This window comes from Bacillus rossius (assembly GCF_032445375.1).
Source record: "Bacillus rossius redtenbacheri isolate Brsri chromosome 9 unlocalized genomic scaffold, Brsri_v3 Brsri_v3_scf9_2, whole genome shotgun sequence".
Classification (NCBI taxonomy): domain Eukaryota; kingdom Metazoa; phylum Arthropoda; class Insecta; order Phasmatodea; family Bacillidae; genus Bacillus; species Bacillus rossius.
Window position 1 is genome coordinate 13,705,813 of NW_026962013.1, and position 16,851 is coordinate 13,722,663.

At 38.6% G+C, this 16,851-nt stretch overlaps 1 protein-coding gene across 1 annotated transcript in view; it reads left to right on the top strand.

Moving 5' to 3' along the window:
• The first annotated feature begins 1,270 nt into the window (after nt 1–1,270).
• Nucleotides 1,271–16,851, top strand: part of LOC134542860 (uncharacterized) — a 51,839-nt gene continuing 36,258 nt past the window's right edge. Inside the window, exons 1-2 of the mRNA XM_063387428.1 lie at nt 1,271–1,355; nt 15,123–15,230. Of these exons, the coding sequence (XP_063243498.1) occupies nt 1,306–1,355; nt 15,123–15,230 (158 nt within the window). The 5' untranslated portion in view covers nt 1,271–1,305. The remainder of the gene's footprint in view (nt 1,356–15,122; nt 15,231–16,851) is intronic.

A 16,851-nucleotide genomic window follows, 5' to 3' on the forward strand; every position in this document is an offset into this window, starting at 1 on the left:
TAACATTAAAAAAATACAGGGTATAATAATGGTTACTTTTTCATAAGTCCAAACTAAGCTTTATTTATATAGAATTATTTTACTTTAAAATAACCACAGCAAGTATTTATATTTATTTCATACACTAAGATAAAAAATGAAAATAGTTACAGAAAAATAAAATCAGCTGTAGGCGTGCTAAAATCTTCTCAAATTTCATTGGGTAAAAAAAATTTTCAATTTTTTTATTTTAGTTTGTAAAAAATTATAATAGTTGAACGTTTAAAAATAAACAGGGCTGGGCCTAGGGGTCCACTCAGCCCCACCCTTGTAGGGGCCATGGGTCCTCTACATTGTGACTGCATTTGCTGTGCGTGCTGTGGACACATACCTATGTATCTCTATGTGTTCGGACGGGAAGCCTACAAATCACGTAGTTACGGTTCCCTGCAAGAATTTCCGAAGATTTCCGAAGTTTGGCGTTTTGGTATTAACGCCACTTCAGCCGCTAAATCAGAAGTTTCTAATGAAAACAAGCATGTTGTGACTGACCTAACCTAACCTAACCCTTCGATTTTTTTTTTAAAATTTCAATTTTTGAGAGAAATCCGAAGTTGCACGAACGTGGTAGTGAACCGAAACTACGTGAGTTGTAGGCTTCCCGTGTTCGGACACAGATGGAGGGAAGCAGCACTGGACCTTTGAATATATATACTGTATAGAAGTCGCCAGCCCAGGTTAAAATTTCTAATACGGTTTTGAGGTAGTTGGTTAATTCACCGCCGCAATCGCCACCATCTCTAGGGCATCGACTTGTGGTGGTCCCTAGCGGACAAGTGTCGAACTCTTCAAACACCCCTTCCCCCTCCCGTTGAACGACGTTGAGCTGCAGTGAATGATGGATGAGGGGTGCGGGGAATGACAGCGGACGACAGCGCTGCGCTCTAACGTGTAAATAACAACTAAGACGATACAGGGCGTTACGGCAGCGCACTGCAGCGGTGAAGTTCCCAAGCTGCTCATCATACGCTCCTGAAAAACGTAGAGTAAATCCTATCCACTCGCGACTTCTATACAGTATATATATATTCAAAGACTGGACGGTTGATCGGCAGGATAGTTTCGGAAGCGTCCCCCGGTAGCTGTTGATGGCGTCCCATACCTCGTCGGTAGATCGAAGAGGGGGGGGGGGGGTGTTTACCGGAACCCCCCTCCCCCTCCCGCGACGACCCCTGAACCGCGGCAAACACGGCCGGAGCAGGCCGAACCTGCGCATGCGCGGACCAGTGCTCCGCCGACACTCGGCAAGTGAGCAGCAGGTGTCCCATGGGTGGCGGTCGCAACATGCGCTACCAGCGCCACCTGCACGCATCCAGGTACCAGCGGCCCGCTCTTGTCGTTTGCAACAGACCACCCGACATTTATTATTTGTTTTTTGTCTTTTTTCAAGTGAAACTTCCTCAACAGCCGGTAGGGTAAAGGCGGAATTCAAATAGCCCGTCGGTCACGTGACGTCCCGAAAAAAATTATATCCATCCGTCCGTCAAAAGCTTGACAATCTCGAACTTTCAACGGACGGACGGATTATATCTGTTTTGGCCGCGGCAGTCAATTGTTACCAGAATTAAAGGCCCGTGGTGTTTGTATTTGTCGTTCAATTATTTATTTTTTATATTAACTTTGCGTTTCTTAATAAAACTCACGTCCAAACAACGTAACTTTTACTCTGAAATTTTCCGAGAAAATGCTAATACAATTTGTACACGAACACGACATAACTAGCAAACAACATGTTCATAAATCTCCGAGAGAGAGAGAGAGAGAAAGAAAAATGGATTGTTGGCAGCTGTGAATCACAAAGCAGTTTTTTTTTAATATATTTTTTATTTACATCTGCGAACTTACATTGCGTAACTTTATTGTTATGTTTTTATCGCGAAGTGTAAAGTTCCACTTGCCACGCGCGTGGCCGACGTAACATTATTCCGCACGGGTTTCACGTGGCACGGTCGTACGGACCCGAGGAGTTGGGTTCGAACCCTCGACCCTCACCACGCGAGCTGCCCGTCTCGCCGGGATGTGCGTGTGTCGCTGACAGCGAGCGTGCAGGGAAAAACACTGGAACTTTCTGTGACATCGCAACACAAATGTGACGCTTGTAAGATAAAAACAAATTCGCAGAAGGAATTAAGCTTGTAAATAAAACAAGGGGAAAAACGGTAAATATGTAGTTGGGCGATATTTGTTAAAAAAAAAAAAAAAAAAAAAAAAAAAAAAAAAAAAAAAAAAACCGAAAATATTTTTATTCTATGCTTTTTAACTTCCTCTTTTCATAAAACCCGGCGGAGATAAGAAATTACAAATACTTCAGGAGATGACGCCGTTCTTATTTTGCAATACATGACCTGTGCAATCATTCGACCGGCGACATTTTTTATTTTGCCGTTTGTTCGTGAATGCCTAATTAATTAAAATGGTCGATTAGTTCAGGTCAGTTAAATTATAAATTCTTTCACACTAAGCGGATATTAAAAATTATATGAATTAATTTTAATGGTTGTTTAGTTTAAAAGTATTTATAATTTAACTGACCTGACATAACAAACCGGGACAAAGGATGAACAGTAGTAACTCACGTAATTTTTCATTTGAATATTTTTGCGTTATCACGCAACTATCACGTGACAACATTCTCCAATAAAAATATTGATACTCGTAAACAAGAAACAATGGTGAACACCGCAAGAAAAAAAATTTCATACTCGTAAACAAGAAACAATGGTGAACGCATGAATGCACAGGTATTGTGAAGAAAATTAAAAAAAATTCGATATCTCCTAAAGTATTTGGAATTTCTTATCTCCACCGGGTTTAATGAAAAGAGCATAAAATAAAAGTATTTTCGGATTAAAAAAAAATATCACATCGCCCAACTGCATATTTACCGGAAAAACAAACAAACAAATTAAAGGTTGTAAAACGAAGATAAAAATGTTGAGATAGTGCAAACTGATTGTTTTTATAATAAAAAAGTTTGTTTGGTATGAAAAGCGAGATGCAGTATTTGTTGAAGTATCAAAAAAGATACTTTATGGATCACGGTTCACAACCTGCTTGATTAGAGCGTATAGGCTTCGGCCTGAGACGCACTTAGTCTTCCCTACCCAGATCTCTCCCACACTCTCATAGCTTTAAGTTAGGTAAGGAGAAAAAAAAACACAGACACAGTTTTGTCTTCAATGCGATATTATTTTTTCTTGTTTCCGATTGATGAAAATCAACACATAAAATATTATTTTTGGAAAATTACAATACATAGGCCCTTAATTTTCACAAATTCTTAACCCTTTAGTTTTCTGTTACAATACTAGACCTCTACGTTATGCTTTCCAGAAAGCAGTTCCAAAGTTGCATATACATTAAATGTTTTCTTTTTCTTAAGTAAGGACTGACGAATATTAGGATACACTGCAGAACACACATTTCGTTTTTGAATAGTAGAAAACACTACAAAGATCATAAATGTCCAAGTACGAATGAAGAACCAATCTATATAAAAAAAAATGTAATTGTTCGTTCAAGATCATAAAGTTCTTCACCGATTGCTTTGAAATTTTGACACAACTTAGCATTAGAATACGGGCGTGTTTTTATTTACCTATGTAACAGATAAAACGATATATATATATATATTTAAAAAAATTAATGTTAGTGTTTGTATTCTCTTTTGTAAAGATTAAGATAAAGACACAGAGTGATATATATGTATATAGAGGTATACAGAGACAGAGAGATGGATTTATACAAATATATAGAGAGATATAGGTAGATCGCGGGTTGTATATAGAGATATAGATATTGAGATAAATTGAGTTTAGATATAAACATAGATACATAGAGAAATGTAGAGAGATAAAGTAATATGGAGGTGTGTGTATATATATATATATATATATATATATATATATACACACACTTATAGACTTTTATATACAGAGATAACTATTTTGAGATTTATAGAGGGACATATAGAGATGGATAGAGAGAGAGATGCTATGTTTGTGTGTACCTTCTTCAAACAGGTTACAAAAAAATAATTGAAAGAGGTTTAGCAACGCATGCTGGGCATTAGCTAGTTAGAAATACATTAAGCAGGCATATACGTAGTTCGCTATTATCAATTGTAATTAATGAGCATCATTCCAAAATGATTACTGGTATCAATTATTTTCTTTCCTGGTTTGGAGTACATAGTGTTTACATCGAGATAAGGCGAAGAGTGGCATGATTGTGTGCACTATCTGGCGGCGACCTGCAGGTAGGCTTCGCGGATTCATTGTTGCGGTTTGTTCCGCCGGACGCGCGTCCAGACAATGTTTCCGTTGCCACACGACCCGGGCGCCCGTCTTCCGCCGTCGCGTCGGCCTCCGGGAATGTGCTTTGAGTCACCACGGCCGACCTGTTTGTCCGCGGAGCCTTGTTTGCCGAGCGGCTGACGTGGCGGCGTCCAGTGGCCTGCTCGTGAAGCACTGGACAGCGGCCGCCGCCGATTCATCACATTGCCATCCGGGGCAGTAAGCGTGGGCGAGGCCAGAAACCGAAGTTTTCCATAACTCGCCAAGTGCATAGTAATTCAGGTGCACCCTACACTGGTGAAGAATCATTTGAATCGACGGCAGGGGTGCGTGTCTTGTGGGATAAGTTTGGCACACGGGCCTGTGTTTTGCGCTGGTAGGTTGTGTTGTAATGCTAGAAAAGTTACGTGTACCTAATTCGGCGGGGGAGTGAAGCTCCCCACCAGCTAGATCGGCTAACTGGCGTGATGTAGTGTCGTGTTGGTGTGCAATAGAGGCTTGTCGGTGTGCTGTAATTTCAAGTGAACCTAGTTAAACTCGGGTGTGGCGTGTAGTGTAAAGCTGTGCGAGCCGCTCCTGGGAACCCCTGGGAACACAGAACATGCAAGGGTAGTTAGCCCATTAGTGCATGTGGCAGGTAGTTCACGCCGACACTCGCGCAGGTGGACAGCGGTGGCCCTGGCCGTTCACTTTTTAGCAGCGCAGCGAGGGTCAGGAGCGCTGCTGGGTAGTTTGATAAATGCTGACAATCGGAGTGTAGGGAGTCAATTAAACCTCTGAAAGGCCTTTCTTGTAAGAAATCGTGAAAAATACAGTTGAAATCAAAAGCAAATGGGATTGACCAGCAGTTTTAAAATTACATGATAGTATCAATTTGAATCTTCCGCTTTTCCATTAATGTACGTACTTTTCAAAGAAACCCAAAGAAACAAGAAAAATAAAAATTAAAAAGGGCCGTCGTGAGACCAGTTAAACGCGGGGAAATTTTGGCGCGGGGTCCGTTAGGCGCAGGGCTTGTTAGGAGCGGGGCCCGTTATGCTCAGAGCCCTGGGCGGCGCCCAGCTATCTCGGCCCTGGGGCCGCCCCTGTCCAGAGAAATACGCCCCTTAAACCACATATCGTTTATTTATGCAAGGCAATGGTTTTAAAATATCACTGAAGAAAATTTGAAAATTTTGGTCAGGGACGGTTAGGTACTAGTGATTCGTGTGGACACAATTGTGGAACAGGAACAGCCCGTCGACGAGTGACAACGTCCGCCACGTTTCCCGCGGAGCAGTGGCCTGGACTCGAAACACCACCACGGCGTCTGGGAGAGAGAGAGAGTTGCGCCCGACTCGCCGAATGCTCGGGGAACATTCGTCCGTGTTGAAGTGGCTTGTTTTGGGAGATAGGTATTTCGATTGCTGTTGATCTGCAAGCCAACCGCGGAGATAAGGAACACGCACCTTATCGTCCCGAACTGGCGCGCGGAGCCGCTATCTTTGTTGACGAGACCGCGTCTGCGTGATCAACAACAAAGATACAGGAGTTCCTGGTATTTAAACGTAACCTTTTTGAGATTCCGTGCAGCAGGAGAAGTAGCTTGTTTGTGGGGTCTGGACCCCTCACCTTCCTGGAGAAAAAAAAAAAAAAAATAGTGAAGACTGAATGAGAATTTTATAGCAACTCAGCTACGCAAGGTTACCGAGACATTAATTTGGAGCGATTATTGTAATCCTCGGCGGACTGCAATAAAATGTTTCCTTCGCCATCCAGCCCAGGATTCCTTACACACAGAAGAAGCAGGAATTGTGTTTCCAAGTATGCCAGTTTTGTACACGCGTTACCTGTAAGCATGTATTTCGTACAAACTTTAAATGTGTCCTTCATTTAATAAATAACATTTATATATGAACTTATTAAATTAAATCATCAAAAAATTGACTCAAAAATATAGTTTTCAAAACAATTTAATGAAAACCAAAATTTAAAATGTTCAGGATTGTTTTTCTCAAACAAAATCGTTACTTAAATTCTTATGTGTAAACGTTGGACTTCTAGAAAAGTCTACCGTTCCCTGAGATTTTAGTGTGACAATTTTCTTTTTAAGTTTAATTAAAAAAAAAGTCTCATAAAAATGATATAGCGGATATAATGAACCACCTCGTTCACAGGATCCCGGCTACGATGTGACTGTATCAGGGCGATATCGGGGATGTCGGGGTGTGAAAGGAACGGCATAACCCCGAGAAAACCTCACGTCCGCCACGTTTCCAACTTGGCGGGAAAATTCTGGTCTGACCCCGCCGGGTGTTCGAACCGGGAGCGGAAAAGACGGTATGAAAAACGACGGATACGTGTTTATTTTAGGCCGGCGGTGGCCGACTCAACTTCGTTCTTTTCGAGGACCAGATGTTCTAATTTTCAAACATGTCTGAGATCACTATGAATTAATATTTATTCATCGACTTATTTTGCGTAGCATTGTTAAGGGGCACCGCCTTAAGCACATACATTTAGTAAAAATTAAATGTAAAGTTATAGCAAAACAAAACGTACATAACTAAGATTACCTAAATAGAAGACAATAAACAAGAACGTGATAAACAACTTACAAAACGAAATACAAAATAAATAAAAAAAACAATAACTAACAAGTAATGAATCATGGTTCACGCAGATTAAGCTACTTGTTACTGATATCACAATTAATACTTTTACTTCAGTAGAAAATACAGGACAGTAATATGTACAAAAATATTGAAAATAAATCTCATGTCAAATACATTGGAAACTAAAAACAATTTATATAAGCGCACACACACCTACACACAACACACTTGTGTAAAAAGCTCAGTATACTAAGGATCACATCCACTACTTATTCCACTTTGAAATATTTTATTGTTTGTTGAGCTATTTTATAGCAGACTTTCTGAAAGATGAACGTGACATTTGTTGGCTTATTGGGTCTTCAAGCGCACTCAAAGCGTGCACTGCAGCCACAGTGAAAGATTCAGAACAAGCGCTGGAGTGATGCATTGGAACCAACAAAGACAAGTTGCTCTTGGAACGAGTACCGATATTGTGACGGGAAATTAGGAAATTAAATATTTTATAACAATATCAAATGAATCCGAGATATTTTCATGAATAATCGAGATGGAAACATGGGTGCGCGTACTTACGTACATGCGTTAGAAGTTGTACTTACTTGGCGTTATAAAAAATTAACTTTTAACCTCGCATGCAAATAGTTAATAGAAATAAAATATTAAAACGACTAGAGTGATATTATAAATACGGTTGGTAAAGTATAAATTCAATTGAATTAAACAAATAAAAACTCGGTATTCACTATCAATACAAACGCGTGTATAAAATTAAACGTTAAATTTGGTAAAATGATCGAGATAAAAATATTACTATTGAAAAGCAATAAATAAGCTGAATATTTATTCAAATTTATTAATTTTAATTATTTATTAAATACTAATGTAGTAATTTATAGTTTATACTACAAAATACACGGGAATATAACCTCACAAACACTCCCATGAAAACGGCCAGGAGATTACTAAACCTTCCACAGACACTCCCTGCCAGCGAAAACGGAAGCTTACAAGCAACCTGACAATGTTATACATACGGGAACATAACCTCACTTATATAAATTCACTTGAAAAAGTTTATAAACATAATCTCTATCACTAATATTCACAATAAATAAATGTTTTCGATTACATGGACCAGTATTCAGTATCAATCACTAAAGTACATGATTTGAAAGGACACACATAGATATACAACCTTTTTTGACGTGACAGCGTCTAATAAATCGATGAACGCCGGCTGCACGCACGAAAAAGTGTCCCACTACGGATGTCCCACTACGGATGTGTCCTGTTTGCTCATTGTACGCATGCGTGGCATCTCTCTTCGTGCTCATTGTACGCATGCGTGGTATCTCTCTTCCACTCGATTGGAACAACCATCGATTTGACTTTTCAATCATATTTTCGTCGTTTGAATTATTAATATTATGTAATTTAACGATCGTCCACCGATTTTCAGCACAATCGGTACGGTTATTTAAAAGTAATGTTGAATAATCAAATACGTTTTGAACCAACAATGGAGTTTTACAGTTACACATGATAATTCAAATTGCACCCGGGATCTTTTGCACAATGTTTTAAAAAATATTGTAACACATTATAATTAAGTTTGGTGTATTTGGGATGCGTATTTGTTATCAAATCGTGTTATAAAAACGAAATAATATTATTCCCCTACCCTGAAAAAAAGTTTATAAATAAATATATATATATCATTTGAAACAATTAATTTTCATTTGTGGCCTCGTGGTCTTGTGGTCAGCGTCTCAAACTTTCATTCCAAAAGATGTCGGTTCGAATCCTGGCAGGTGTTAAAATTTTGTTGTACTTCTAAAAATAAATACGGCGCACGCAACATTTCAATAGTAATAAATATATTTGAATTAATGAATGAATGCAACTAAAAATTGTACATTTCATTTCACTCCTTTGTATCCATACAAAATAGTGATAAGTCAATAAATATATTTCAAATTTAAAAAAAAATTATTTCTCAAAGAATATAATATTTTTAATGCCTAAATGGTTTGGTTGCAGAAGCCTATTACGGCTCAGGCTCAGGCCGAATATGATATTTCCTTTTCTTCTGGATCAATCATTTCATCAATGGTTTGTTATGACGTCGTCACGTTAAACTATCGTCCGTAAACCGACTTTACAGACAATCAATTTTTTTTTCAACCTGTCAATTTTTGTTGAATGTTGCGTTCGCATTGTAAAAATTCCTTTCAAATTTTTTTTTTTTTCATAATGCGCCTAAAGAAGATAACTTCAATAGTTTTCTATATTTCTGTGAGAATATTATGGCTTCCTAAAAAAGAAAGGTTTTCCGACTCCTTATTGTACAGTACCTATGTGCAAACAAAGACGGTATGAATTAAACTTTCAAATTAGTTTAGCAGTCGAGAAGTGATGCCCTTTTTAGTGTGGCGCGCCGCTTTCCAAGCCTCGAAAGCCTCAGACAAACAGGATGTTCGCAAATTGCGAGGAGTAAACTTAATAGATGTGCAAGAATCGTTCAACAATAGTTCAAGGAATGTTCGCGTCTCGCGTTTCTTCGGTCCTGCTTCGGTGTTATTGGAGAGGGGAATTGGGGGGGGGGGGGGGGGGGGGAGAGAGAGAGAAAAGAGGAGAAGGGGAAGATCTAAGGGGCGGATCATCACGTGGAAGCATAATGATCTCCGGCTGGACCCGTCATCTGTGCCTCAGCAGTGACCCCGCGATCTGATAAACTCCCCCCCGTATCATTGGCGTCATATATGTTGATCTTTTTGTTCTTATTTCCGATCGGTCCGGGAGCGAAGAAAAACAGGCGGGATATAAGTCCACTCGCCGAAGTTGACGGGTGACGGACAGGGTGGTGGTTCGCGACGGGAGACTTGGAAGCCTCCGGAGGTCTTGGACGGTGAGTCTGCCCCGCCCTGCCGGGGGCCGCGTTGACCAACCAGCGCGCTGCGTCCAGTTCCTGCAACAATGAACATTCCGGTCCGGCTTCCCTGATATCACGCCGCAGGCAAATCAGAGGGAGGGAGAGGTGGAAGTTGAAAGTCCGTTATCACACCGTCAGAAACTTTCACCTTAAATTTACGAAGGACGCTCTTCGTAAATTTACTGTTTATCTTCGAAAATTGGCGGTACTAAGTTAACGTATTTTTAACAAGAATCAACCGCAATAATATTAACTTGATGTATGCTTTTGGACATACGCCATTGCTAAGCACATGTATGTCTGTAGAAGAAAACTACAAAAAACACAAAAGACAAAAACACAAATTAAGAAAAAAATTTCTGTTGTCAACAGGATATAAACACCACATAATATTCCATAACAGGAATATGGTCTTTGTTTGTTGACCATATTCCTGTTATGGAATATTATGTGGTGTTTATATCCTGTTGACAACAGCAATTTTTTTGCTTAATTTGTGTTTTTGTCTTTTGTGTTTTTTGTAGTTTTCTTCTACAGACATACATGTGCTTAGCAATGGCGTATGTCCAAAAGCATACATCAAGTCATGCACTCCCATTGCACAAATTTTTCAAAGATAATCGCATTAATTTTATTATATCAACAAAACATTCAGAACCTTGTTAAATTTAAAGCAAAAAAAACGTATTTACCATGTTTACAACGAAACACTTCAGCTCGAAGTCGAAATCAGTTGTAGTTTCTAAGAATATATAGTTATCAGAGATTACGAAGAATGATTCTTTTATTTCAGGTTAATTATTCGTTTGAAAATTCCGCAAATTTACTGTAATTTCATACAGTGCACAGACAATATGGCTCAATCCATTCTCAATATCCCTGCTCGGTGTAGTTTTGTCACCGTCTCTACGAACTCGCTGTTCTGTGTCAAAGGTATTCCCGGTTTTGAGCAAGACCACTTCCTTCTTAGGTCGGTGTCACACGATGCGTTTCTCCCGCCGTGGATAGAACTTCCGCAGCGTTTTTTTTTTTTTTTTTAGCTGGAAATTCTTTCTACCGCTTTTCTTAACAGTGCACAATGCAGGTCTCTCGAGAATGCACCAGGTATATGTATCAAAATCGAACATGTAAACAACTGATCTATAAACTGGCAACCGCTCCGGTTCAATCGCACAGTGTGAAACGATATTCTATGGAAGGGGGTGGGGGAAATTAACGGGTATATATAGGATGCACCAAAATTCACGCAAGAGGTAATTACGAACTGCAACAGAAAAACCTTCATTAGCTTTAAATTATTGCTCAACAATGTAAACGCGTTGTTCTATCGTGTAGCGCTCCATTTGTACTAGAGATGCAAATATATATCGAATATATCGAACTATTCGATATTTTCTCTTGATATTATCGAAACGAGTAAATATTTTTGTAACTACGATATATTCAAACGATATTATAAAAGTATTCATATTCATGTAAATATTTTTTTAATTTTTTTTATTTTAGATTTTTAAGGTTAGCAACACTAACTATATGTGTTTATGACTTCACTGGGAAGTGGGAACTGCCACTTTATGTGAAGCACAAGGGGAAAAACCTTTTCTTATGGTTTTTTTCTAAGTTTCTCGCCAAAAGCCTCGATGCATCACTCCTGGTTCCTGAGTCCTGGGCTGGCCTTTACTCTGCTGTGTTCATCTCCTGCTAGTGCTGTGTTGTGGTGTGCTGTATAATCTAATGTGAATTGTGTGTGCATCATGAGCACCAGTAGAGTGTGGAAATATTTCAGAAAACTGGAAAAAGACAGTAAAAGTGTGAAGTGCAATTTATGTTTTAAAACATATCGCAGCTCAGGAACAACTACAAACTTATTTGCACATCTTAAAAGTAAGCATATTAATGCTTATAATGAATGTGTGCTGGAGAGTAAGAAGCTGAAGCAAACTGTTCTTTTAACAGAGGTAAGTTTTCAGATTATTGTTTGTTTAATATTGCGCCGAACAACTGATTTATACATCAACCTTGCATTGTTAAATTTTTTAAAATAATAATTTGTCATTGATTAGAATGAGTTTTGCATGCACATAATTTATTACAAATTTACAAATATGTACCTGGGATGTGTTACTTCAGTTATTTAGCGTACCTAGTACAGTTGCCTAAAATAAATGCTTTTTACTATGATTAAATTTTTCATTGTATTACAGTATATAGAAAAATCACCTCTTCATTCTTAGACATAATACACATTGTTCTTTACGCATTTTCTGTGACTTAGGCCTAACCCGGTACAACCATGAGGAAAAGTTTGATTTATGTTTATTTTACAGCGTATTTTCAGATCCTTAAAAAAATCATTACTATCGTCATATAGTTTAATCAAAATGCATAGATAGCATTTTATGGTGTTTTGTTTACTTCCTGCACCTGATATAAATAATGCATTTTAATTGAAAATATTTCATCAATCAGAAATGATGCTAAAATCATTTATTACAGCACCAACTGAACATGAGAAAGTTAGTTTCACTGTTCAAATATTTTTACTTTACCTTTAAGTAAAACATCGATACTTATTTTAGTCATCAAAGATGAAGAATTTATTATTTTTGGAAATTACTGAATAAAACTGAGTAATACAGCATATTTGTGCATTTATTTATGTAGTAGAAACATTTATCGTAAAATATTCATGTCGATATATCGAAATATCGATATTTTTTCCTAAATATTCGTGGTGAATATTTGAATAGTTTTAAAAGTAATCGATATATTCATATTCGATATTTTCCGCCGATATTTGCATCTCTAATTTGTACTAACACTGAACTTATCAGTTGTCACGCTGTCTTCTTCTTCTTCTTTTTTCATTAATCACACAAATGGCGCACAGTTCAAATCCTGCGTGAATTATATTTAAGGTTAACATTTTATGTTGGACACACGCTGTTTGTCTTAGAAAAAAAACCACACGGGTGACGATGAATTTATAAACACACGGAAAACAAGCCAATATTATTATGTAAAATGGGCGTATGCTTAGACAACGTACAAAAAACCGTGGATGAATTTAGTCCTCAAAAGTGACAGCACAGGCAGATACAGTAGGCTGACAACGAGGAGTCAGTTTCAACAAGAACAGCGAAAATACAAAAAAAAAATTGTTTGTAAAGTCGGTTTACGGACGATAGTTTAACGTGACAACGTCATAACAAAACATTGATGAAATGATTGCATACTTTTATGAATAAAATTGAATCATTTTTATTGAATTATCACTATTTTGTATGGATACAAAGAAGGAGTGAAATGAAATCTACAATTTAATTGATAAATTTACTTTTATTTGCACTCATTAATTCAAATATGTTTATTACTTTAACGAAGAGATTATTTTAACTACAACTTTTATACATGTTTCCTATTTAACTTCTTCCAATCTGTGTTATTCTGTTAAGGATAGGACGATGATAGGAAAAGTAGGAAACGAATGGGAGTGTTTCAAGTTTAATGTGCCTCGAAAAAGTCAAATCGATAGTTGTTCCAATCGAGAGGAAGAGAGATAGAGGCGGTGCAAGCGTACAATGAGCATCACGGGACACAGCGTAACGGGACAATGTACGTAACGGGACACTTTTTCGTGCGTGCAGCCGGCGTTAATCGATTTATTAGACGTCACGTCAAAATAAATCAACTGATAACACGGGGACGACGAACCAGGTGCTGTGTCTAGATTTGTTTATTTATTTTATTCCCCCCCCCCCCTTAAAAAAATTCCTTATCCGCCACTGGTTCCCGTTCGTTTCTTGTGATATCTGGCTGATACTGTTAAATCTGGATGATCCTGTGATATCTTGATGATTTGTACCCAAGACTTCTTCGTTTAGGAGGGCGCCTTGCTGGGTCACCAAGCGGTATGCAGATCTCCATTTACAAGCCATTCAAGATTTGATCAAAGTGTTTGATTACGAACAACATCCAAGAGCTATTGAACTTGTATGTACAAGTTTAGTTTCGTGGTTTTGTCTTTAACATTTTTTTTTTTTACTGTGGAAAAGGTAAGAACGGGTGTTTTCACGGGCATTTTAGGAATTAAAAATTCTAAACCTAATATAGTTTAGAGACGTGCAGGGAGACTTTAACTTTAATATTCCATAATATAATCCTAGGGTCATAGATGTAAGTCCCATAGAGATGCGTTACAGGCGAGGAAACTGCACACCAGTTCTGTGCCTGGCGCGTACGCTGTTAGAAATCACAGTGAACTTACGGACTTTTCAACGAATAATTAACCTCAAATAAACGAATAATTCTTCGTAATTTCAAATAATCAAATCTTCATAGAAACTACACAGTATTTCGACTTCCGAGTTGAATTCTTACGTTCCAAACAAAGGTAAAACACATATGCGGACAAATGAAGAGAGTTCTTACTGTAGACTTGACCAGTTTTTTGAATTAATGTTAATTTTTTTTCTAACCTAACTAAAACTAAGTGTATTTTGGAGGGGTCCGGGTTAGGGAGGGACCTAGGTGCGCCTCAGGCCGAAGCCTATACGCCTAGTCATGTTGGGATTAGCCATGCAAGGAGAGGGTCGCATGCATCATGTGCTAGGAGGGGATTGGCCAGCCATGGCAGCGATTGGCGCCATGACTAACTCCCCTCACTCTTAAATCTAGACTATAACTAGAGATAGGTTGGGCCCAGGTCAAACCTGCATAGACACAGGGAAAACCCTGGGCACATTCACGCGGGATGCAAATTGGCATGCATTACGTGTAGGAATTTACAGGAGACAGAGGATGGTCTGGATGAAGTGTTGGTCAGAGTAGAAAAGAATCTACCATGCGGGGGTTGGGCACTTGGACTCGTGGTCCGCTTTGCTTTTTATCCAGGACTGGATTTAGGGACCTGGTGGTGACCTGGTGGTGAGTGGTTACACTAACCACTCACTCCGCCGCTCGTCAGCACTAAATTTACGAAGATGGCCGTAAATTCACGAAGATGGCCGTAAATTCACGAATATAGCCGTAAATTCACGAAGATCCCTGAATAATTTGTAACCAGCGTTCTTCGTAAAAATAAGGTGTAAATTTTGAACGGTGTAGGGGCAGAGAGGCGAGTGATGCGCGAGCCAATGTCACCCTTAGCGCTCTTGCGCTTTGAGAGCTCGCGCCCACAGCCGGCCGGCCTCCCTAGACTTCACGTGTGAACGGAACATGGCGGCCGACGGTGAAAGGGATGCGTGGCCTTGTGCGCAGGGCGAGCAACATGGTGCACGAAGTGACATCGCCTCTCATCGTGGTCTCCAACCGCCTGCCCTTCGTGCTGATCAGGGGCGCGGACGGCAAGCTGCAGAGGAAGCCCAAGTGAGTACAGCCGTCTGGCGTCCTGCCGTTCAACCCGAGTACACTCATTTGTTTTTGTTTTGTTTTTTCAAGTGAAACTTCTTTGGGCGCGATGAGAGTAAAAAAATTTCAAGGCCGAATTTTAATGCAACGTTTCCGTGAAACATTGTTTTGAAACGTTCCTAACGCCAAAAGGTACTTTACCAAAGAGATATAAAGAGAGCATTATGCTATATACGTTGCTGGGCTTGTTTTCGTTCTCCTCTTTGTGCAATGATTCGTCACCGTCCGCAGAAAAAAAATATATAACCGAGAGAGAGATAGATGCACGAGAGAATAAGACAGAGTGTGTTTATGCTCTTGTTTCAGAAAATAGATATAGGTATCCCATACAGTCAGATGTGAGTGCCTTGAATTTTTATATTTGCTATCAGCGCGCTCGCGTTCCTCCTTGTCAACAAACAGCGTAGAGAGCACTGTTGAGACATTACTTAATTTTACGCTAACTGTTATGAATTTCATATTTCATTCAGAGATTTGGCGTTTTTCAAATAGCAGAATTGTTTGAAGAAACAGTAACACGTGCAGTTTTTCTTTATGGTGTGAGTATTTCAACAGTGAGTAATATTTATTGTTAATTGATAATTATTAGAAAAGTGTATTCTTTCTCTATGCAGTTTTACCCCTTACGTTATGAGAAGCCTAAGATGTACATCAAGTTCTGTCCCTGCCCGAACACGCCCGAATATTCACCTTCGGCCAACCTCGGGATTTGTTTTATTTTAGCGCAGGAAAAATGAATTCAAATATTATAAGTGGTCGGTTAGGTTAGCTACATTAAAACACTTTAAAACACTATGGACGGTTAGTTAGGTTAGTATAGCTACATTAAAATAAACAGAGAAATATAAATGAACCCGAGGTTGGCCGAAGGTGAATATTCGGGCGTGTTCGGGCAGGGACAGAACTTGATGTACATCTTAGGCTTCCCGTACGATATACTTACGAGTCGAGGTTTGACTTGCCAAAGAAGTTTCACTTCTGTCACATGTAGGGTAAAGTAAGGTAATTTCGTGATAAAATTAATTTTTCGCTAATAAATATTGTTTTATTCAACCATTACTGTCGTATTTGGCCAAAATTGTTTAACTTCTGTGTAATACTAACATTATAAGTAATAAACTTGCAATTATATACATATTTTCAACACAAAATTTAATTTCAAATTTTAAATGGTTTGACAGGTAATTTCGTGATATGGGTATCTAATTTCGTGATAGGGGTTAGGCAATTTCGTGATACAATAACAATGCAAATATTTTCAAACAAATACCAACTATAATAACAAATAATATAATTTTAACTTGTAACATGCATTCTAATTGCTGTTTTCTTCATTTCTTCAAAAAAATGTTCAAATAACCTTCGAAAAATTAGGTTTAGTCTAGTTTTTTTTTAGATGCTTACCTCGCTCAACTCACTTTCAGCATTAGCACAATTATCACACATGAAAACTAGTTCCTCAGAATCAGCAGGTTGGCACTCTTCATGATAAGGCATCAAGCAATAACAGCATTGCACCCATTAAGCGCCATTTCTTATTTGAACGTCTCTGAAATAACTGTTCCCGCACATACCACAG